The sequence below is a fragment of the Balaenoptera acutorostrata genome, chromosome 18, assembly GCF_949987535.1.
Source record: "Balaenoptera acutorostrata chromosome 18, mBalAcu1.1, whole genome shotgun sequence".
NCBI classification, from domain to species: Eukaryota; Metazoa; Chordata; class Mammalia; order Artiodactyla; family Balaenopteridae; genus Balaenoptera; species Balaenoptera acutorostrata.
The window spans coordinates 63173341-63198210 of record NC_080081.1 but is presented as its reverse complement, the minus strand read 5'-3'; the positions used below and the strand labels follow the sequence as shown (position 1 = coordinate 63198210).

At 36.1% G+C, this 24870-nt stretch overlaps 1 protein-coding gene, 1 long non-coding RNA gene and 1 other non-coding gene across 3 annotated transcripts in view; 2 read left to right on the top strand and 1 right to left on the bottom strand.

Moving 5' to 3' along the window:
• Positions 1 to 6219: 6219 nt before the first annotated feature.
• Positions 6220 to 24870, top strand: part of LOC103010558 (uncharacterized) — a 61953-nt gene continuing 43302 nt past the window's right edge. The window contains exons 1-4 of the long non-coding RNA XR_009005899.1: positions 6220 to 10498; positions 11489 to 11547; positions 12890 to 12956; positions 14348 to 14403. This is a non-coding gene — a long non-coding RNA (uncharacterized LOC103010558). The remainder of the gene's footprint in view (positions 10499 to 11488; positions 11548 to 12889; positions 12957 to 14347; positions 14404 to 24870) is intronic.
• Positions 18435 to 18507, top strand: TRNAG-CCC (transfer RNA glycine (anticodon CCC)). The gene has a single exon. It is a non-coding gene; the product is annotated as a tRNA-Gly (tRNA).
• Positions 19442 to 23671, bottom strand: KCNRG (potassium channel regulator). The gene is made up of 2 exons (XM_007193724.2): positions 23091 to 23671; positions 19442 to 19682 (listed from the first exon to the last, which is right to left on the bottom strand). The coding sequence occupies exons 1-2, from the start codon at positions 23669 to 23671 to the stop codon at positions 19442 to 19444; spliced, it is 822 nt and encodes a 273-aa protein (XP_007193786.2).

The window sequence follows — 24870 nt, the reverse complement described above, 5'->3', positions numbered from 1 at the left end:
GGCTATGGTTATCAAAATGTAAACACGACACATATATAAATTCATAGTGTATGACCTGTCTGTTACAGTGACCCATTTAGAATGTAAAAATAGTGTGTCTCAACCTATTTTTCTCACATTTCAATATTTTATAATTTAACTAAAACTCTTTAACAGTTTTAGACAGGCAGGTTTAGAATCTGACAACTTGGCTAATCAAATAAAGAAACATTTGGGAGTCTAAAAATCTGACTCAGAGGGGTGTTTGTCGCCAGAACTCACCTATGGTACAGATGTCAAGTTAGACCCTCTGTTATGCCACTTTTGTCACCATTTTAGTGGGCATTGCATCCTTTGAAAAAATAGGGAAAGGACCCAAAAGTAAAGCCTCAGGTCCATAATAGTTAAGCTATCAGACCAGTTTTATGAATATAACTCTTTAGATGTATTTACCCCTAAAACCCAAGGAATTTGGATCTTTAAAAATTGATGACTTACTCTTTCTAAAAAGTTCCTTATAGTTATATTGTTCAGGAAAAAATTTGTGATGAGTTTACAATACTTCTATATTCATTAAACTAAATTCCTTTTTTAAAAAAGAATTGTGGATGGTTTTTTGGGTAGCCAAATTGGATAATTTAGTTTGGAATTTAGGTAAAGGTTCAACAGATTTCAAAACTAGCATGAAAATTCTTCATTTATTTAGGCTAAACTATTGCTATATGCTAATAAACACGTGTTCTCCCAAATCATTGTTGATTGAAAGTCTTGGTTTGTATGGTTCATGTCAGGACACATGCAGACTATGGATGTGAACCAGTTTTAGAGGGCATTCAGAGAACAAAAAATATGAGATGTCAAATGTCCTCAGGGGTGGGTGGAGGTATTAAGAAGCTTGCTTGAAAAAGAACAATATTGAGACTTTTATTCTGTATTGCAAAATATAGAAGGGCAAAACTGGGGAGATTGAGTTTCAGGGATGCAAATATAAACTCTTAAGCAAGGGATTTCTACCAACTATGGATGTGTGTGTGCATGATGGAAATGGACTGCTTTACCAAGGACCTCAGAGCAATGAAATGGGGGCGGGGGAGGGAATAAGATTTAAAGACATCATTTGAGATGAGTAAAATCAATACATCAGCTTGAACAAATTCTTGCCTTTAAAATGAGGGCACTTGTGCTAACAATTTTTGACTAAAGGAAGCTACAGGGATATTTCTAGATTTTTTGTTTTAGCACAGCTTTTACTGAAAACTATTATTTTAACAGAACTGACAGTATCTAAGGAAGGTACTCCCTTAAGAAGTTCAAGATCACGGTTTCAAGAAGTATGTGTCACTTGTCTGAAAACTGAAATAATGAAAATAAATGTTAATGAGTTACTGAAATTGGAACATAATTTTTGAATACTAAAAACTTATAAGTTGGCATTTGTTTTCAAGAAAGATTACTTTATCAAGGCTGTTGGGTAAATCCAGTATAGAACTGGATCATTAAGTTTTCATTTTCCTCTTAAGACTTCAAAGGAGAATAAAGTTGAAGAATTTGGATAAACTAACAGGAAGGAACCAATGCCAGAGAAATTCTTAATAATACCGTTTTGATTTGAAGAGAGTTGAAATATAGTGTCAGTGTGACATTCTCTGATATTTATATTCCAGGGTGCTTGGATTTTTCAGAAGACTGCTGCGCCATAGCTTGGACTTGCCACTTCTGGAATTCTCTTTCTGTAGTTAAATATAGGGGGATTCAGCTTCAATTGGAGCTTTTCTTACCTTACTAGACACATAGTAGGTGCTCAGTTATTAAGTGGGGTGTTCCTAGGAAGATCAATCTCACTCTGAAATTGGCACTGGGTCTAGCTGATTCTGTCATCACATATACAGGAAATAATCATTCTGTATATTCTTTGCCAGTCTTTTGAGCCTAAATCATAGTTGAGACTTGATCAAGAAGTGTTACGCCTTGGCTGAGAAGATAGTTTTTATGACATCTTTTAATGCAGGCTTCTTAGTTTTTACAGTTCAAGTACTTTTCAGACTACTCTGGTTCTCTTTCAATTTTATATACAGATTCTTGATAGGAGAGAATTGTTAATACAGTAAGGAACATCAGCCCTGGCACTTTTGGGGGGGGGTTGTTGTTTTTTGTTGTTGTTGTTGTTGTTTAATCAGTCATCAATTTTATACACATCACTGTATACATGTCAATCCCAATCGCCCAGTTCAGCACACCACCATCCCCACCCCACCACAGTTTTCCCCCCTTGGTGTCCATACGTTTGTTCTCTACATCTGTGTCTCAACTTCTGCCCTGCAACGCAGTTCATCTGTACCATTTTTCTAGGTTCCATATACATGCATTAATATACGATATTTGTTTTTCTCTTTCTGACTTACTTCACTCTGTGACAGTCTCTAGATCCATCCACGTCTCAACAAATGACTCAATTTCGTTCCTTTTTATGGCCGAGTAATATTCCATTGTATATATGTACCACAACTTCTTTATCCATTCCTCTGCTGATGGGCATTTAGGTTGCTTCCATGACCTGGCTATTGTAAATAGTGCTGCAATGAACATTGGGGTGCATGTGTCTTTTTGAATTATGGTTTTCTCTGGGTATATGCCCAGTAGTGGGATTGCTGGGTCATATGGTAATTCTACTTTTAGTTTTTTAAGGAACATCCATATTGTTCTCCATAGTGGCTGTATCAATTTCCATTCCCACCAACAGTGCAAGAGGGTTCCCTTTTCTCCACACCCTCTCCAGCATTTGTTGTTTGTAGATTTTCTGATGATGCCCATTCTAACTGGTGTGAGGTGATACCTCATTGTAGTTTTGATTTGCATTTCTCTAATAATTAGTGATGTTGAGCATCTTTTCATGTGCTTCGTGGCCATCTGTATGTCTTCTTTGGAGAAATGTCTGGCACATTTGTTAATGTTTATTTGCCCCTCTGGGAAATAGGCCTGTAAATTTTTATTATTTATTTTGAGTGCTTATTTTAGTGAAAGTGACCCAAATCAATCAAATCAAAACATTTAAATACCACCCCTTGGGTTGTGGATGAATTTTTTTTAAGTACATATGGGAACCACTCAAGCTTTAGGCACTATTAGTGACAGAAATAACTGCTGACACATTGTCCTTTGCCAGAAACTTTTACATTTAAAAATCCTTTCAATTCTCATAACCACCTTATGGGGGAGGTACGTCATTATTCCCATGTTATAAGGTAAGGAAACAGTCACAGGGAAATAGCATGCCTGATGTCACATAACTAGTAAGTGGGGGAGTCAGGATTCAAGCTCAGGTAGTTTCATTGCAGAGCTCATGCTCTTAATAATTATATCTACAACCTCTGTCCTATAGTTAACAAAAGGTAGGGGAGAGAAAACTAAATATTAAGCCCTAAAATGCTCAAAATGATAGTGATACCTTCCAAAGAATGTTAAGACTTTAAAATAGGTTTGTATGTGGGAGTACTATACTAAGCACAAATTATCTTCTCAAATATTCCATGATGGTGCTACTATCCCACTGCAAGGAGGCATGCTCTGAGAAGTGTGTTTTGGTAACACTGGACGTGGGTGTTTATGTGTCCATGTCCTTCTGTATGTATGTGTAGTCCATGAATATACATGCAGCTATATGAATTCAGTCAGCCCTTAGTAGCATTGTCCTCCCCTGAGAAAACTGCCCCACCTAATTGTCCAGAGTAAGTCTACACAATCTATAGGTCATACTTGGTTGTACTGTTTTTAAGGTGTCAAAGCATCAAACAGCATTGTTATCTCACTTCACATGTCTCTTTGGAAGCTAATCAAAATCTAAGAGAAAATAAACCTTTTGTAACTAAAAGGCTGCAGACAAATTATACATTTGAATTGTAAACTTATTCTGCAGGTTACCTATTCCTAAGCTATGAGACATACCATTTTATTTGTATTTCATGTTAATTTAAAGAATTGGACTTCTGGCAGGCTTAAAAATCATTAACTTCATTCTGTCTTATAGAGCAATTGCAGGCAGTATAGCAAGTTCTTACTGAGCCTTCAGAAATATTCTCGGGTATTGCCTCAGAAGGGCAACCTCCTCCCACCCCCTTCACATACACAGAAAATTAATAGTTCCCTTTTCTGTTCTATCATCCCTATAGTAGTTTCATTATTGCTTATGTTACATCATATTGTGATTATTTTTCTTATTTCTCTATGACTAACCTGCAAGCTTAATAGGCTTAAGCCCAGACTGTATCTTAACTCAGCTCATTTGGTGACTGATGTAGTAAATAGAGCCCATGATCGCACATAGCACTCAGTATTATGTTACTTCCCTTCCTTATCATGGAATACATTGATACCAATATTAGTATGGCTACTGAAAACAACTCACTTGTTAGATAGCCAGAAGATAAATCTTTTCAGTGGAATCCTCCTAGGATCAATTAGGTGAAATTTCCAGATCACAAATATCACAGTTTCATTGAAGGATCACAAGGAAAGAGAAATGAGAAACATGAAATAGTTCTTGCCAGGTAATAGCAAGTTTTATATGTGAAATAAGTCTTTGTGAAGGCTCTTTATCTCTTACTGAGATGATGCATTAGTTAAGGAATAAAAAATTTCACAGAGTATGTTTTATCTCCTAGGTAACAGACAAAAGAAACTGACAATATACTTTATGTAAGTCTTAGGAAAACTGTCTCTAGCAGATTGAAATTGTTTCCCAGATGTTCTTCCTGAAGTGTCACAAGAACACTATGGAGGTCAGGAATTCCATTTAGCTTTGCTACCATCTCAAGATTCAAGGTTTTTAAAAAATATTAAGTGCTTTTAAAAGTATTAAAATTATTTAATGGCTGTTTTTCCCACTTTATCATTCATCTGACTGACCCTACAGTTGATTGCTTAAGACAGCTTTAAAATCCAAGTCAACCTTGCTTAGGCCAATGAATTCATACCAGCTTGTATGTAAGAATCCAACCAGAACAACCATTTGTGACTGCCTCTGTTTCTACCTCATCAAGAAATAGTTTTCACTTTAATCTTTCGCACTGAGGTCATAGGGTGTGACCTTTTTTCCTAGCACTGTATTTGTGTTCTTTTCTTGCTATCTCCCAGACTCTGAACTTTACCAGCTTCCTGAACCCACAGTACCCAGCCTCTAAATCCTACCTGCCTAAATCCATGTCATTCAGATGCTTTGTCCTGCATTGGGAAATCATCTGGCTTCCGGGCTCTACTTGTGTTTGGAGGAGGCAAGTATATTCCCAAATTAACTGAAGCTCTAGCCTTAATACTCTGCTTGCTCTCAGATCGATTTCACATGGTGGCCTCTGTTGCTCTTCATAGTTAATGCCTTCCAAACTAGGTATGGCCTACCTGTCAATAAAATATTTGTGTGTTTTATAATTAATAAATGTATGCATTGATAATATACCTGATATGTCTGCTACTCTAAGATTGTTTTTATCTTTAAGATGTTTTCGAAAATCAATTGCTCACTGCCAGTAATACTCATTACCCTCATTTTTAAATAAGGAAAAAGCCTAAGATACTGTTGCATTAGTATAGGATTTTGGCATCAAGATTCTAAATACAACACATGGCACAGTGTCAACAGTTAGTTAGCTTTAAATAGATAATTGCTCAGTAGAATTTATCCAGAGACCTACGAAAGGAAGCATGAGAATGATGAAATCATCTTATAACCTCATCTTCAATCCAGGCCTGCCTAATTGCTTGCCACGGAGAAGTCTAAAATTGTTGGAAATTCCTTTTTTTGGCTAAGTTTACTTTTCATCTTGTTTCATTTCCTGTCTTAGTATGATAATCTTTTTATATGAAATTGTGCTGTTTAAATTTTCATACTTTTAATTCATTCATGTGTAGAATGTGTAATTTTATAATTTGTGATACCTGATGTATTTCAAGTAACATAATTTCCTTACACATATAAGAACAACATTAAAATTAAACTGACACAAGTAGATATCCAATAAACATTTAAATTAATATTGAATGAATTAATAAATTAATTTATTTAACATGGTAGTCAGAATTTTTAGAATTCTGTTATTGACAAAGAGTCATAACTTTTCAACCTTCTCTGTGTTTTCAAAGTGTTTACTTTTAATACTCAATATTTTTGTATTTAATTTCCCACAGTTGAAAAGATGAAGCTTCTCATAGAAACAAAATAATTTTTTTAGATTAAATAATCCTTTTTAGACTATGTTTTTGGTTCTGTTACTGGCTCCTAGGGAAAAGAAATTGCAATAAAATAGGCATTTCTAAAGAAATAACTTAGGATTAGGATTCCTTCAAGAATTCATACAAGAATTAAGAACACTGTAGAAAATCAAGTAATATAAATTAGAAGTGAAAATGTCCATTAGATTAATTTGATGATTCTAGACATGAGAATCTGTAAGTTATTTTCTATCATTTTGTCCTCATTTTTAAAGTCTCAGACAATGCAACTTCCATCACTTGAATCTCATTCAGTAATGTGTATACAGCTATTCATTCATTCAACAAGTCACTTTGTTCAGAGGCATTTGCCTCTGATACTAGTATCTTCAATGTCATCAAAATGCATTTTATTAAGATGACAATTGAGCATGTAGGAGAAGCTTAAGCTTTCCCACTTGTTTAGAAGACCATGAAATGAAGCAGAATAAAAAGTTATAATTCAGTATAATAAAATTTGTGAATATTATCCTAAAGAAGTGTTCAGGTAGCTTGGTTACTTTGCCAGAGGAATGACAATGTAAACAGAAGCTTAAACTGTTCCTATCCTAGAGAAGTTAAATGTGGTCCTACTCAAATACTTAAAAATTGGCGCGACTTAAATTTGTGTGACCTTAAGCAAATTGCTCTCTCCAAACCTCAGCTGTAAATTTTAAGTAAGAGGTTGAACTTGGATCTGTTTTGTCCCAAATTTTTATAATCCTAGAACAGAGTCAGCCTCCAATGTATTTATTTTATGAATAATTCTGTACACTGACATATTACTCATTAAAGCAAAGGAAAATAAGTTAAATAATCTTGTAGATTTATGTGGAAACCTTAGTTATCACCTTAGAATTTTGGGTATTATATATTTAAGTTTTCCATTCTAGAAAAAAAAATTAGATTTTTTTTCCTACCCTTTTGTCAGATTGTCACCTTGACTGTATGAGACATGGCCAACAAAAGGAAAACAACCCCCATAGAAACTTGAAGAAGGAGAGGCACTGTAAATGAAAAATAAGAAATCTTTTAATGTTTATCAGATAAAGAAAGCATTTCATTGAAAGCATTTAATTGAATTAATGGGACACTATGGAGTACCAGATGGTTTAGTTAACTGACATTTACAATGATCTTAAACCTTGTTTGAATATTTTGTAAAATATTAATAAAAATTACAATATTTCAGTATATTTTCTTAAACAGTATGCTGAATATTATTAAATTTTATGTAAGGATCAAGTCATATAAAGTATTATGTAATAATAAGTATAGAAGTTTCAAGAGTAGTGTTTAATGTGTTTTAAGCCATAACATCCAGAGGGTGTTTGATTATAATTTTTCTTAAAGTTAACTTCTTTTTTCTTGAAGTAGAGTGTAAGAGACAAATTCAGGTTAACTAAGGATTCAATTTGAAGAATTCCAGTTTCCTTTAAGCAAAATTTTACTTTATTTCAAACTGAACAAAATTATGTTGTATTCATAATTTGACAACACACTTGAAAGGTGTACACTATAAAGGATTCAAATTACAAACCTTTCAGTTATAATCTGTTGGTTGTAAGCAAGGCCATGTACTTGTAAATTTCTCCTACTGCCAGAAATTGTATCAGAAGGGACTAAATTATCAAGAATGGCTACTGGTGTTTTGTTTTGTTTTGTTTTGTTTTTGGCTCTGTGGCATGGGGGATCTTATTTCCCCGACCAGTGGTCAAACCCGTGCCGCCTGCCGTGGAAACACAGTCTCAACCGCTGAACCATCAGGGAAGTCCCAAGAATGGCTACTGGTTTTGATCATGGTTATGTACATAAATGTATGTTATATACTCTACCGAAGTAGAGTAGCACAGTTTTATTCATATGCAAATCTATTTTTGAATAGTGTGAAAAATCTGAGGTGGTGATAATTTGAGGTGTCATATTCCATAAATGAGAGTGAATATAATTTCATCTCATCAAGAATAGTTATTATAATAATACTTTAAATGCCTTGAAAGTTTTCTTTTTTCATTTTTCAAGTGAGATAATCTTTTATTATTAAAGACCTATTCTATGCCCAGTACTTCACTATAGTCTAAAAAAGATGGTCACTGTCGGCAAAGAACTTCTGGCCTAGATGGTAATATTATACTAACTTACAGGAAACAACTAGAGAAGAGTGGAGTGTAAAGTCTGTCTTGCTGACCTGAAGTGCAATAGAAGCTCAAAGGAAATGTGGATTTGGACAACAGAGAAGACTTCTTAGAGGAGGTTGAAAATGAGCTGGGCTTAAAGAATAGATAGGATTAATTCAGTGAAATGAAGGAATTGGAGACTTACAAGTGCAGAAAACATGAACCAAAGCATGATCAAGTAGGAAGGAGTAAAGTAGAGTTACTGGGTTGAAAACAGATTGGTACTGGGGAGTAGGTAGGGAAATGAGTGTAACCATGGTTGAGATTGTTTTCCTTCCTTTGCATAAAATGCCCTAATTTCTAATTGAAGAAAATGAGAGTATATTCGGATTGCCTGCAGCCCTTCGAAAATCAAGGTGTGATGATTTGAAGAAAAATCACGATTTGTAAGAAATGTTGGAAGGAATCTTGGCTTAAATTAGACGAGTTTACCTGAAACACTGGGGGTCTATAGCCTTTAACTGAGCAAATCAAGTGAGAAATCTTGAGAGGCAGGGGTTGCATAGCCAAAAGTCTACTCTCAGGGATATTTTTTGCCCAGGTGAGATTGACCTTATCACTATGGGAATGATCGCAAATACCACAGTACTGTTGTTAAGCCAAATAAAAACACTGTACTCCTTTTCCAAACCTCTAATTTGCATACAAGCCTTAGCTCAAGTTATGTCCTTTCCCTCATCTTCAGCTGTCTAAATATTCTTAGGCTATCTAGCCCCTGCATGTAATTTTCCCAGTTCACTTTTCTTCCTCTCCCAGAAATACCATTTCTCTCTTTTGTGCTCCTATTCCTGATCTAGAACAATTAACACATCCTGCTTTATGGGCAGAGGCTATTTTATTTTTTATTGTATACTCTGCAAGTCTAACATAGTGGGTGCTTGATAAATGGCAGTTGATTGCTGAAAATCAGTAGTGATTTGGTGATAAATTAATATGTTCTGGAAAGACTGAATACCAGCCAGATAAATATAGAAATGCCCAAGCTCTTGCCTGGTAATTTAGAAGTTCTCCACCTTTTACTGTTTCACTTACCAGGGCTCAGGGCTCCTCTCATTCTATGCTACCTATTAACATTCAAGTCTTAGCTACCTTAAAGTTTTTTTTAAAAAAACTTAATCAAAGCCAGAAACCTGTGGGTGGGGGTATGAATAGCTGGAAAGCCTATGAAATTTTGAGGGTTATAAATGATCTGATTGATCATCTAAAACTTTCCAACAAAGTATAATTTAACTGTTTCCTATTGGCTTTTATTTGTTGTCTCTCTGAGGAGATGGGAGATGGTAGTAGAATGAAAAGTCCTTACATTAAAAAATACTTTTCAAAAAAATTTTTTTCAAGAAGCATCGTTACCATAATTACAAAAATAAATGTGTTGAACATCTGCTGCAATTCTTTAAAGTGACTCTCTAAAGTTAATTGTATGCTTCTGAATCCCTCTGCTTACTAGAGCTACCTTATTGAGTGAAATGGGTTTTCTTATAAACTTTCTTGGACAATTTTGTAAGACAGTATCCAAGTCACACGAAAAAGCTTTCAGAAATCTCAGAAGGCAAAGAAAATTGTGGATCAAATATGTAGCATTTGTTTTCTGCTAGGACATTTAAGTCATATTTATAATGTGATAAGGATTTATTTTTATGTATCCTTAAGAGCTTTTAAATAAAATCTATAGGACATTTATGTCTGATTTCCAGAACCTATATATATATAAATTACATTTTTTTGAAAAGTCTAATGTTGCTGTTGGGTTGGGTTTGGCTTTGAGGGAGGTTGACGTATTTGTTATACTTAACATTTAGCCAGAAGTCAGGAATTCAACCAGCAATTAAATAATGGTTCCCACGGTGAAGCATTTTCCCCTCTACACTGATTTGCTTTATGACCTGTTTTCTAGGCACTTATTTTGACATCACCACTGCCCCCACAAAAAAAAAAAAAAAAAGTGAGAACTGACTATATCACGGGTACCTAGACCATGTGGAGAAAGGACTGAGACCGGAAGCAGAAAACACATTGTCCGTACAGAGCAAAGTGCCAGACAACAGCTCACTCTAGTAAAGGGCGATAAATGCCACATGAGATGGTCTCCTCAGTTCAAAACTGTAAGTAACTTCAGGGAATTGCAGGAGGATTAGACAGTTGTCTCTGCTGACAATAAAAAAATGTCTTCATTTTGTAATTTGTGGCCTGTATGCTTGTAAATAAGATGCACTGGATTGTCAAGTAGTGGACTTTTCTGGTTTGTGGGTGAGAAATAGAATGCAGTATTCCCCCAAAAGTAACTTGGAACCTTTGCCTTAAGACCTGAGACAAAGGTTACATGAATTTAGATAACCAGGTTAGAACTAAGTTATTGGGCCTTTGCCTAGATAACCAATTAGAGGACTTTTAGTCTTGATATAGCAAGGAATAGGGAGGTATTATGGCCTCTTGAAACAAAATAATGAAAACTTACAAAATAATGGCATTTTTGGAAATTAAATGTGGCTATACTATATATAGAAGGATTCTAAGAAAGTCTGTTGGCAAAGAAACTGGGCATGTGACTACTGTGGTGATCTAGGAGTGAAGAAAACCTGAACAGAATAGTGGCAATGAGAATGGAGATAAGAGAATAAATTTAAGATATTTCAAAAGAAAAAATTGTAGAACATCATGATGAGTTGGATAAAAGTGGGGGTGTCAAAAATTACACATTTTCTGTACTGGAAGACAATGATAGTATCACTGAAAGGAGAGAGTTAAGAGAAGCTAGTTTGAGAAGGAAAGATTTTGAGTCCCATTTTTGTAATATTGAATTTAAGATGATATCCAGGCGTTCCTTTTGAAATGCTTTGATTAAAAGTCGCTGAACATACAGAACTGGAATTCTATGTAAAAGTCTGGCTGGAGAGGTAAATTCGTCAGTTATCCACTCAAAACTGATAAGGGTAGACAAGCTAACTGAAGTTCTTTATTAAAGACAGTATATCCCTTTCTTTTAAAAAGAAGTACATAAACACATACATTTACATAAAAAAATTATTTGATTGGGTATGTAGTCTTAAATAAACATTTCCAAAATGGAATTAAAACTCTCCTTTTTTTCTTAGAGTGTCATATCTCAAGCTTGTGCCTATAGGAAAATCCTACACTGGTATCAGTTATGAAGGTCAGTGACTAAAATGTGTTAATTATTCTTTTATTTTATAAATTTATTTATTTTTGGCTGCGTTGGGTCTTAATTGCTGTGCGCTGGCTTTCTCTAGTTGTGGCGAGCGGGGGCTACTCTTCGTTGCGGGTGCATGGGCTTCTCAGTGCGGTGGCTTCTCTTATTGTGGAACACGGGCTCTAGGGCACGCGGGCTTCGGTAGATGTGGCGCATGGGCTCAGTAGTTGTGGCTCGTGGTCTCTAGAGCACAGGCTCAGTAGCTATGGCGCACGGGCTTAGTTGCTCCGCAGCATGTGGGATCTTCCCGGACCAGGGCTCGAACCCGCGTCCCCTGCAGTAGCAGGCGGATTCTTAACCACTGTGCCACCAGGGAAGCCCCTAATTATTCTGGAACCTTACCTTTGCTTCTATTCATTAAACAAAGATCTTTCCCAGTATTACATTGAGGGAGTGAAATTGAGAACTTAAAGTCCAAATAATTCAGTCAGTTAAAACTGTAAAATTGACATGGCTTTAATTTCTCAAATGGAAAAGCAAGTAATTGAACTGTGGGAAATGTGCTGGTCTCCAGTTTCAAGACACAGTACAGCACAAAGACCTGGCATTCTGGCTGAAGAGTTGTAATAATAAACAGAAATTTGAAAACCAGGAAGACAAGTTTTCCAAGAGTGCAACTGTGGCATTTCAAAAGAGATATAACAAGAAATTCCGGAAGATGTCCAAAAATAGGTTTAGATAATTGAGATTCCTTATTTGAATACTTGTTTTTGATGGAGAAATACAGTTAAGAGGAAATGAAGCTTCTGTCTAAGAGGTCTAAAACATTTTCTCCTTTTCACCCTAAATTGGGTTTGCGTCTGAAGAAAAGTGTTAGCCAAAAAAAATCAAATAGGAATTCAGTACTGCTTAAATTGTAGCCAGAAGTTTAAAAAGTGACCAAAGCAAAATAAAAAAATTTTTTTAATTAATTGAAAGCAAGTATTTTGATTTTCTAGGAGCTAAACCTTGTTTTATAGGATTCCTATTTAGAAAGTCAAAGTATCTTGATCTGTTTACCTAGTAATTACATGCCCATCATGAGACAGAAATACCACATTACTCTACATTTTAAATTTCTAATATGTTCTGCTTTAATGATATGTAAGGAAACCTAAAATGTTAATCTATGCCTCCAAAATAGCCTTTAAAAAACTCAGTAACATGTCTTCTGAATATACCAGAGTCTTTTATACCATTTTACCTAAATCCTTGAACCATCTGATTAATCCGAATTCAGTGAACCTATGTCTTCAAGGCAGGTTATCCAGAACTGGGAACATTTGTTTCTGTATTTCCATCCTAGTTGCATCTGACTTATGTGCCTGGTCTGATGACTTCAACTATCTTTTCATGACTCCTAAATTATGGAGGTAAGTCAAGATTTAATATTGATTATAGTCATTTAACATTCATTCTGAATTTGTATTCCTGTAATATTTAATTACTAAGCACTCTTGTAGCATTGCATTTTTATTAGCAAATTATGGTATATTCCAGTTTTGGCTGAGCTATTTTACTCTGATTAAATGTATAATTTTGCATAACTTTTTTTTTTTTAATTTATTTATTTTTGGCAGCGTTGGGTCTTCATTGCTGTGTGCGGGCTTTCTCTAGTTGCAGCAAGTGAGGGCTACTCTTCGTCGTGGTGCACGGGCTTCTCACTGAGGTGGCTTCTCTTGTTGTGGAGCACGGGCTCCAGGCGTGCAGGCTTCAGTAGTTGTGGCACACAGGCTCAGTAGTTGAAGCTCACAAGCTCTAGAGCGCAGGCTCAGTAGTTGTGGCGCACGGGCTTAGTTGCTCCGCGGCATGTGGGATCTTCCTGAACCAGGGCTCGAAACCGTGTCCCCTGCATTGGCAGGCGGATTCTTAACCACTGCCCCACCAGGAAAGTCCAATTTTGCATAACTTTCAATTACTTAGTATTTCTATATACATCTAGACTTTCATCTCATTTTTTGTGTGATTACCACATAAACTTCTAGTAGAAAATACCATGGGTTTTTTTCTGTAGTCTTTAACTTGAATCAACTCTTTCAGACTCTTTATGTAAAGTATCCTCATCTATCTTTGAATCTACTATAATTCTTGTTTTTCCAAGTGCCTGTTTACTGAGACTATAGTGTTCCAAATTGTTCAGTTCAGTTCAGTTAAGACTGTTAGATGTCCAGCACTGTGGGGGAATATAAAGACCAATATAAAGCTCAATCCCAGTCCTCATCTTAAAAGAACTCATGGAACCTCAGACATTGCAGCCAGACTTTCTTGGGGTCTCTTATTACAAGAAGGGTAAGATAAACCTCCCCTGTTTGGCTTCCAACTTGGGAACTCAAAGACATTCAAATTCTTACCAGATTGTGAAATGAGAAAAGTAACATGAAATAGAAACACTTGGTAGTTGGTGTGTTTTACTCAACTGATAGAGTAAAAAAACCACTTTAAAACAATGATTTCTACACTTGAGGCGTTGGTGTGAAATCTGAAGGTGCAGAAAGCTCTGTATGATTAAATAAGTCTTAGGCACATTTCAGTTTTGGGAGCAAATTCCTATTTATTTTGCTGTATTTTGTTGCTTATTTATTCTGTGCCATGCTTAATACTCATTTCCCCTTCACCATGTAAGGTGTTAGCTCTTTATCTATTAAAATATTTTGGGAGTTGGATCGACCTCATAGCTTAGATATATATTAAGGCATTTTCTGAGCTCAGAAATATTGAGATGATGAGTCTTTTGGTGAAATTTGCACATAACTTTTCATCTCAGATAGATCCAATAGAAGGCCGAACAATTCATGACAAAGCTGTTCTGGGACCAAGCTGGTGAGTAATTATGGTTTCTATGATGTTATTGATTTTCCAGAAATCTAAGTATTTTTAGTAATATATTTTCATCTCATCTCTATACTTCTTGAACTTTTGTTTAAAACACTAAGTTTGATGTCACACTGGTGTTTTCCACGGGTTCACTGGCTCCAGGAAGGTAATAAAATTTCCCAAATTTCTTTTTAAAAATTTCCTCTTAGTGGCTTTTACATTGCTAAGTGTGCTATTACAGAGTCAACTTCCCCAGCACAGAGGAAAAATAAAAGTAGAATACGGGATAGTTAGAAGTCTTAGCAAGTCTTTTGTTATTCCAGCAAGGTCTCTGTTAATGTGACCATTTCTGTTATTTATGATAGAGAACCAATACAAAGACTTATAAAACTAAGCTGACATTTGTCAGATATAAACAGAATACAAGACAAATAGAAACAGCTTACAATTCCCTAAATCGTATATTTCTCAAGCTGCTTTCCCTTGATCATTTTATATTACTTCAGGCTCCTGAATTCAGATATATTTTGAAAGCAGCCCGAATTAATTTCGACTTTAACATAACCTAAGGATTCTTTGTAATTATGACTTGTAGATTCTTTGTAATTATGACTTGTATACTAAATTCGAGAGTAAAATTCAACACTAGAGCTCTTTTTCAGAAAATCTTTGTAGGGAGAACTTCCAACCACTTATAAGGTTACATTGTTGAGGTTCAAGAATAAGCTAAAATCTTTAGTGCCTTATCAGAAATGAAACTGTAGGTGATGGAAAGAGGCTGAAACAAACATAAGTAGGAGAATAGGGGAGGCCCAACTATCACTGGTATTGTTAAGACTGACAAACCATGCTTTGTGATGACTCATACCTGTGTATCTGAGATGGATTGATAGAAATATATGATTTGATAGACCAAAGTTTTCAGTTTGGCTGGCCAAGACAAGCTTCTGCCATTATTTTCTTATAATTTCTTATGATTTTCTTATAATCACTTCAGTCGAGAAGTTAAGTGATGCTCATATGAAGATGTTAAAGTCTTTTTTTTTTTTCTAAAGCAGGCAAGAGTTTAAATTTGCCTGTGGTGCATCTAACATAAGCCTGTTTTCTTCCAACCATATGCCTGCCTCCCTTTCTAAAACACGACTCTTTTTTGCGCGTCTTGACATCCCCGTTACAGTGCCCCACTCTGTGTTGGAGTGAAGACAAGAGGCTTATTACTTAGATAATCTTGGCAGATGTGTCTCCAGATAATATCATCTCTAAAATATTTACTAAAATAAGAAACTCAATCCACTCTGAAAGTACACTTTTCCTAATGAATAATATACATTTTTAAATTTTGGTAATCTATCTCCTTCTAAAGACCTCTGGATTGTGAACCCATGACTTTTGAGGAATTGTTTAATTAAAGGCTTAAGTTATTTTAATTTAAACCCATTGTCAATGTTATGAATTGTAATTGTAGTAAACTCTAGAAGGGAAGACCTTATTTTGCTCCTTGCAGCTCCTTGCTCCCCAGTGTCTAGACAGTATTTGGCACACAGTAGATGTCAATAAATATTTTCTGACTGAATTAATTAAACGTATATATATTACATGTTTCCATAGGGTAATGTTTCTATTAGCACATTAAAAAGAACATTTTATTTCTCATCTCAAGCTAATTTCCGGCAAGTGTGAATGACTAAGAACACATAATAGCAGTTTAAACATTTCCTGTCTTATTCCTTGCCAACCTGTAGTTACAGTATTTTTTGCTTCACTATTCTTTTAACCAGTTATCAGTTTTGAATCATCTTATCAGCAAAGCCCTATACGGAATTAAACAGTGTAACATATATAACCATGCCAACTACACCCAACTAATTAAATCACACGCGTGCCCAAAACTTAGCAGAATAGAAATATTGTGCCCTCGAATATGATGCTCACAAGGGAACCAGGCCAGACACATCATCCCCAAAACTAAGATGACAGACTAAAACAACTAAGTTGGTTTTTTCTGCAGTAAAGAGAGGATGTGTGCCACCAAAAACAAAACACTCATTCATAAGGCTTTTTTTTCTTATTTGGGTCATTATTTTCCATTGCTAACCTTAACATTACTAATCTTGAAGTATTTTGCACTTTTCCATTATACATAATCTTTTGAGGTACTATTAGGAAATTTTTTTTTAATCTTTCTTCCCTGCAACTTAGTACACAAATCTATAAGTAATTACTAGAAATTTCTGGAGTGTAATTTCTTTACTAAGTGTAGGGGTTTCACAGAAAGGATGGAAGAGTAAAATTTATGTCAGTATGAGCTAATAGGCCATACTATGCCATAACATGCCCCCAACCCTGGCACACACACACACAATCTTTCAGGTATGGCTTTTTCTTTCTTTTTTAAAAAAGACCTACCTGGTCTGATGAAAAGTAAATCTTCCTCCCACAACCAAACCCCACTCACCCAGTTTCCTCTCTACAGGTGACACATATCTTTGCTGAAAATTCCATGAATATAGATATATGAGTATTATATATCTTTCCGCAAATGGAAACTAGGTACCGCATATAAAGTGGAAATATATTTTTCCACTTTATACATTGTCTTACACCTTGCTTTTTTTCAACTGATATATATTTGACAATCCTTCCTTCTTAGTTTATAAACTGCTGTCTCATTCTTTTGAAAGGCTGCACGGTATTTCACTGTATGAACCATAATTTATACCCATTCCCTGTTGATGAACTTTGAGTTTACTTCCAATTTTTGCTGTTATGATGATACACTGTCTCTCTTGAATGTGAGTTCCTTGAGAATAAGGATTTTTTTTTTTTTTGGCTGTGTTGGGTCTTCGTTTCTGTGCGAGGGCTTTCTCCAGTTAAGGCAAGCGGGGGCCACTCTTCATCGCGGTGCGTGGGCCCCTCACTATCGCAGCCTCTCTTGTTGCGGAGCACAGGCTCCAGACACGCAGGCTCAGTAGTTGTGGCTCACAGGCCTAGTTGCTCCGCGGCATGTGGGATCTTCCCAGACCAGGGCTCGAACCCGTGTCCCCAGCATTGGCAGGCAGATTCTCAACCACTGCGCCACCAGGGAAGCCCAGAATAAGGATTTTTGTCATGAGTAAATGTTTTAATTCTGAAAACTTAGTATAGTGTTCAACAAATGTTTAACAGATGTTTTTGAATGAATGAATGGTACTTTTTATAAATTTATTTATTGATTGATTTTTGGCTGTGTTAGGTCTTCGTTTCTGTGCGAGGGCTTTCTCTAGTTGTGGCAAGCGGGGACCACTCTTCATCGCAGTGCGCGGGCCTTTCACTGTCGTGGCCTCTCTCGTTGCGGAGCACAGGCTCCAGACGCGCAGGCTCAGTAGTTGTGGCTCACGGGCCTAGTTGCTCCGCGGCATGTGGAATCTTCCCAGACCAGGGCTCGAACCCGTGTCCCCTGCATTGGCAGGCAGATTCTCAACCACTGCGCCACCAGGGAAGCCCAATGGTACTTTTTAAAATGCTGCTCAACTGCTTCCACTCAATGTTTTTTAACCCTACTATGTGCAGAGTACTTGGTACTCTTTGATCTAATGATTCCCTTTCTAGATATTTATCCTAATTTTTTTTTTAAAACATCATTTTTTTTTAATTATTAGCACCTTTTAATTATTTATTTATTTATTTATTTATTTATTTATTTATTTATTTATGGCTCTGTTGGGTCTTCGTTTCTGTGCGAGGGCTTCCTCCAGTTGCGGCAAGTGGGGGCCACTCTTCATCGCAGTGCGCGGGCCTCTCACTATTGTGGCCTCTCTTGTTGCGGAGCACAGGCTCCAGACACGCAGGCTCAGTAGGTGTGGCTCACAGGCCCAGCTGCTCCGTGGCATGTGGGATCTTCCCAGACCAGGGCTCGAACCCGTGTCCCCTGCATTAGCAGGCAGATTGTCAAACACTGCGCCACCAGGGAAGCCCTATCCTAATATTTTAAAGACATGTATATAAGAGAAATTCCTACAAGAGGACTCACTAAGTCAAAGTAATATGTGTAGGGGACTTCCCTGGTGGTCCAGTGGCTAAGACTCTGCACTCCCAATGCAGGGGGCCCAGGTTCAATCCCTGGTCAGGGAGCTAGATCCCACATGCCGCAACTAAGAGTTCGCGTGCCACAACTAAAAGATTCTGCATGCCGCAACTAAAAGATCCCACATGCTGCAACTAAGACCCAGCGCAGCCAAATAAATAAATATTTTTTAAAAAGTAATATGTGTATTTGAAATGTTAGTAGAAGTTATATGCAAAAGCTTTTTACCAGAGTAGGTGCTAATTGGTAACAAAGGTATTTCTCACCAAGTGTTCAGCACAGTGCTTTACACATAGTAGAGTTAAAACTGTTGAGTGGATCGAGCTCACATTCAAGTGAGAAAAATTTGTTTTTATGATGGCATGTAAGTCTAGATAGAGGAAAGGGCTGATTACTATGCCTAGGAAAGAAGGAAAACAAGGCCTTACAGAAGAGGTACAGTTGAAAGTGGGTCACCCATCTTCTTCATCATTATCACCACTGATAGTTACTGAGTGCCTACCATGTGCCAGGCAGTGTGTTGAGTGCTTTACATTATCTCCTTTAATCCTCATATATCCTATAAGGGAGATATATTTATTACCCTCATTTGATAGATGAAAAAGTTGAGGCAGAGAGAAGTTAAATGACTTGCCCAAGCCATATAGCTAGTAAGTGACTTAGTTGGGATTAGAAATCAAGCACTCTGATTCCATAGTCCATTCTTGAACGCTTTATAAGTGTTCATGAAGAAGAGAAAGGGAAAGAGGCATTGAAGGTAGAAGGAACGTGCGCCAAAGCACCAAGTGCACGGTGTTGTTTAGAGCAGCAAGTAGTCAGTGTGGCTTAAGCACTGTTAAGCTGTGGTTGCCCAAAGATGGCATGGTAGAAGGCCAGAAAGTTAGGGTGAGTACATATTTGACTAACATATATGCCCTAAATATGGAATTTCCAAACAAGAAAATGGCAATTTCTTTTTACTCTAAAAGAGAACAGAGAACCTCATTTCTTTTTCTGAGATTGCTCTGGCATGAGGGTAGTCTCTGGTTTCAGTGTTTTGTTCATGGCAAGAGCTTCAGGCTTTTTTATCCTTTCAAAGCTATAGCATTCAGTTTTGTCTTCAGAGGATACTGTTCTGGTGCTGACCAGATGGAAGCCTTCCATTAATAAAGTGTCAATCAGTAAGCCAAGGACATTAGTTCCGTTGGCCAGTTTTCGGTTATCAGGTTTTATAGAAACATACCTAGGACACACAAAAATGTTCAATTATAAAACAGCCCTTTAATAACCAGCAAAACTAAACAGAAATATTTGATTTATAACCTCAAATAAAGGTATCAAACCATTTTTTGATCAGATACTTTTAAAGACTTCATTTATAAATCCAAGCCAGTACTTTCAGGCTACTGAAAACAGAGACCTTGCTGTGATCTCCAAAGTCATTTTAATTCCACATTTAGGAATATAGCTAACATTGATGAATTTTCATTGAGAAATTATTTTCTGGAGCAAACAATTTGATCAAACAATTAAATTAGCTTAATTTTCATATAATGTAATTTAACTATTTCCAAATTTTGTTTTCAACTTACTAAATATTGTTTTAATCAATTTAATTAATTGATTCAATCATTTTAATGAACATCTGATACATTTACAGTTTCCCCCTAGATCTAATTTTACCCATTACCAGCACTGACATTACAGATTTTCTTTTGTGACTTTCTCCTATCAAATGCATTTTTCAGGTGAAATTTTGCAGATGTTAAATGTCAAGAAGACTTTATTGTCAATTTTTCTCAATAACTGTCCATTGTTGAAGAGCAAAACATGGGGTCAAAAGGCTTCTGGAGTCAAAATGACAGAACTTTCTGGAAAACTTGATAGATACACATTATTCAAGAAAAATATACCTGAACTTTTCAGATTGACTATATATTGCTTTAATAATGTCAACATAACATGTCCATAAAGATATAGCTATATTGCCCCTTCTTTATCTACCATCAGGATATTTTTATATCCTTTGTGTCCTCCCACCATTTGTTTATGAGATGTGAAAAAAAAAAAAGGCTTTAGTTCCAGGCAGCAACCTAAACTATCTGTTGTTTTATGGGATAAAAAGAGCCTTGGGGTCATCCCTGGCCTCCTTTTAATTATGATTGATAGAGTGGTTATTGTAGCTCACATTTAGAAACTCATTCTAGGCAAAGAAAAAAATTCAATAATAAAATGTAAGAATTATAAAACTACAAAGTACATATCAAAAGCACATTTATGTTTAATACAGCAAATTTTGAACATTAGTAAATCATTTCATCTACCCCCAAACCCGTGATCTTGATTTTATAGCCTAGAAACTTTTGTCAAAGAGAAAAAATGTTACAGAACATCTCACAAAATTAAGATGCAAATAGTATATAGTAGGTGATAACAAAGTGGAATGTACTTGCAAGAAATCACTTGGCCTAAATACTTGATTCCCTAAGAGGCCAAAATGAAAAATGGAAGATTTCAAGGCATAAGAAAAAGATAAAAGAAACTAATGGGAAATGGAAAATCAAAACTTATTTTAAAAACTTAAAAGGCAAGTACACTTTTCCATTTGAGCTAGTTTATAAAGGAAAGATCAGATAGAAGATGGCTACCAAAGAGACTCTAGAATCCTGTGACCATAACTTGACTTGATAATGTGGTATGGCCCTCTGCAAGATGCACGCCAAGTATTTCTAGTACTGTGAACTTGAGAGATAATAACTGAGCAACTTGCTAGGTTACCAAGACCTCAGAGTGATAAATCATATTAGTAGAACATACTGAACAGCTGGATGATACACCAGACTCTGAGGAGCCATTCAAGCTTACTCCTCCACTTTCCACCTTCAAAAAAAACATCTGAATGGACAGATTCAGACCACAAGGAGTGAGCAAGAAATAAAAATGATTGCTAGCTAAATAATTATATACCTAAGGTGGGCCTCTTAAGACCAAGAGTTTTCATCCGATCACCTGAACTCCCAATAATGTCACCTTATTTGGGTTATCTACCTCTACTTTGAAATTGGAACTACAGAAAAAAATCACGACCACTTATAGGCTGAAAAAAATTCTAAACTTCAAACAACTGAAAAGAATACTCTTTGGTGATGCAAGAAAAAGTCAGTTTTAAAAATAGCTTCTGGTTTTGGAATTATCTATTTTGGAATTTAAATATGTCATTCTCTCATTAAGATGAAAAAACTTTTTTGTACTATTTGTAAAACACAAACACTTAACAGCAAAGGGAAAACTACTGTCACTGTGTACACACAAAGAATATCCCAACTTGAGTTTCTAATGTTTTTCAAGATTATAGTCATTTTCTCCAAATGCATAGCTTTTAAAGAGCATTTAGTATTTCCAGGATACCTTTTTATCTTGCATGTTCCTTCTTGAAATCAATGACACCGTTTTTTCTTAGTTTTTTAACTTTTTAGAAAGGGATCCCCAAAGATCTTAATCACACAAATTTAAAACAAAAAACAAAAAACTGGTAATTTCCCTTCTATTTATGTTAGTACCCCACCAACTGTGACCAGAGGTATCTTAAAACATTTTGAGGTGAAGATAGGGTCTTAGGTTTTCTCCACAATCAGCCTGTTAGCTGGATCTCTTTCCCCAAAATGACATTTCATGCCTCTTTGGAAAGGCAAGAAATTATAAAGCGTAAAAACTTAAGAATTGTCCTACTGCCCAGGGTTCTTCAGCTGGTATGCAGGACCAAGGGGTATGTTGTGGGAGGGGTAAACATTGATCGTTTCTGATGGTTACTGCAAAAGTTAAGAAAATATCCCAAAATATGTCTGTCTACCTTGACCCCAAAAACGTGTATCTTATTTAAATACTGTCAGTAAAGAACATATGCAGACTTTTTTTTTCCCCCTCCTGAAAATTAAAGCCAGCTTTCACAGTAAAATAATAGTGGGACAGCATTAAGACATTTCTAAGGCGCGAAAAAAAGTGTCCGTGACAGTAGAGTGGAAATCCGCCTTAGGGTCCAGCCAAGAATAACAGGGGTAGAAAGTGACTGACTCAGAAGCAACTATCCTTAATATACTTACAGCCTATCCCAATATTTTGAGTTGTGTAAGAGTGCCAACAATGTAACAGGAGACCAGATTTGCCATGAGATATATCTGCCTTAATGGTGTTTAAAAATAAAGTGGAATGGAGAAAAATCAGTAGCCAAATCAGAAGGACTGAAAGAACTGTACATAGTGTAAGGAAATCATGACAAACTGTTGAGCCTTTACTATATACCAGCAACGAAAAGAAACCCTTGGGGAGAAAAAGTCTTCTCATTCCATAGAAATGGAACATAATCTATAAAATTGTTTCCTCCTACAACTTGAATGACCATAGTCCCAGTTTTCCCTGGACAATTTTGATTTATTCCTATTGTCCCACATAATAACAACTCCTTCTTTCACTCTGAAAAGTATCTCAGTTTGGACAATAATTATCTGGTCATTCCACCCAACTCTGCTGGTTACTCCCCCCAAAAAATCATCTTGAGTAATCATTCTTTTCCAAAACTGAAATGAGAAAATTTCAATTTTGAGGGGAAACATCAGGAACCGGTGTAGAATTGAGGCTTCAAAATACAAAATACCTGATTCCAGTTTGGTTATCAGTCGTGCTGTCAGAGCCGCACTGGAAAACCAGGTCATGGTAAGAAGGTCTTTGTGGAGGCAGTGGAAGTAAGGTCATCTGAGGAGGGAAAGAGTTACTACTCCAGGTCCGTGCTGAAGGTTGCTCTATAAACACTGTAATTCTCCCAGTTAACATCTCGATTGTTTTACTGCAAGAGCCAAACACCCTGAAAAAAGCTTGAGTGTTTCGGCTTAGGAAATGTACCTCCACAAGAGCAGGTCTTGGCTGTAGCAGGTGTTCTTGGTTTAAGAGATCCACCAGAGGATAAAGTTCATAGAATAGAGCCTCCCTCTGAAGCCTGAGATAGTCTGAAAAGTCAGTGGGTAATAAAAGCTGGTGAGTTCTCAAAAAATCTAAGATGAAACTAAATAAAACACCATCTCTGTCCACAAAAATCTGGCCACCAACCATCTTGAATTCTTGGTCTCTGCCATCTAACATACGTGTCAACCGAGAGGCAGGAAACTGCTTTAAGGTTGAAGACCTTGTGGTGAATATCTTCCCTCCCACGTTCAAAGTGACCAGTTCCTGACTACTCATTTTCCTCTTGCTTCACACTAGAGGCTACAAACCATCAGGCACAGACTTAGGAACTTGAAAATCAACCTGTAACCACAAATGTTACATATGATTAAGAAATGTAGGGGAGGGGAATTTAACAGAAACAGAGACCTCGATTTCCAGGTAACTACTGTTAAAGCAAATAGTGTGTCCATAGCTGTGTTTACAAATTTGAGTTGCCTGGGAACGTACAGTATACAGAATGAAAAAGTAACAGATGAGGAACTCCATAGTTTAAGGAAAACTGCCAATATGTCTGAGGACATGTGTCAAATAGATCCCTTTACTGTATCCCATTAAAAAAAAAAAAAAAGAACCTTCATAAAAACCTCTTGTAAATCTATATTAAAAAAAAAAAAATATATATATATATATATATATATATATATATATATATATATATATATATATATACTGGGAGCAGAAAAGCATTCCCCCTCTCCAAACCTCTTATCTACTATGAGTCCTCATGGCAGAGGTAATATTTATAGATAAACATTGTCTTAATTTTTTCTATCCCTTTAGCAATTTAGTGGCTAATCTTGGATTGTCAGTTGGGGATAAGGCAGTCATTACCTCAACTAGCAGCTTATTTTGACTACTCTTCTCATAACTAGAATGATTCTTCTGTACTTGAAATTTAGTTGCCACCTTCTTTTCCTGTCCCTGCTTGTATTACCTCCTCTCAACCAAATTAATAGACTGGGGTAAAGACCCTCTGGACTGTCAAGGAATGTCTTGTCCCATGACAGAAATAAGGTTGACTGAAAGCAGTTCTAAGATAAAGTCATTTCTTGTTTTCATCTGAATTCTAAACAAGGTGAAAAAATTAAGTATTTTTGTTCTGTGGGAGACAGGGCATCTTTATCTCATGTGAGCAGATAGGACAGCCTTATTGTTTAGCTGATTATTTTGTACTTTATAATAGCTGATAGTTTCATCTATCGTTAAATTAATCTTACTACTCTTAAGATTGCCATGATACTTTGGAACAACACTTAGCTGCCAGTAAAAAGGTGGCTTTTCCATTCCCTGCTCTTGCAATGTGTTTTTTTGTTTGTTTTTACCCATGCCTTTGCTTGCACAGTCACCTAACAGTTTTGTAGTTTACCTCCAAACTCCTTTGGTGGTAAATTTACAAAACCTAAGCAGATAAAAGGCAAGCTGAAATAAATCTC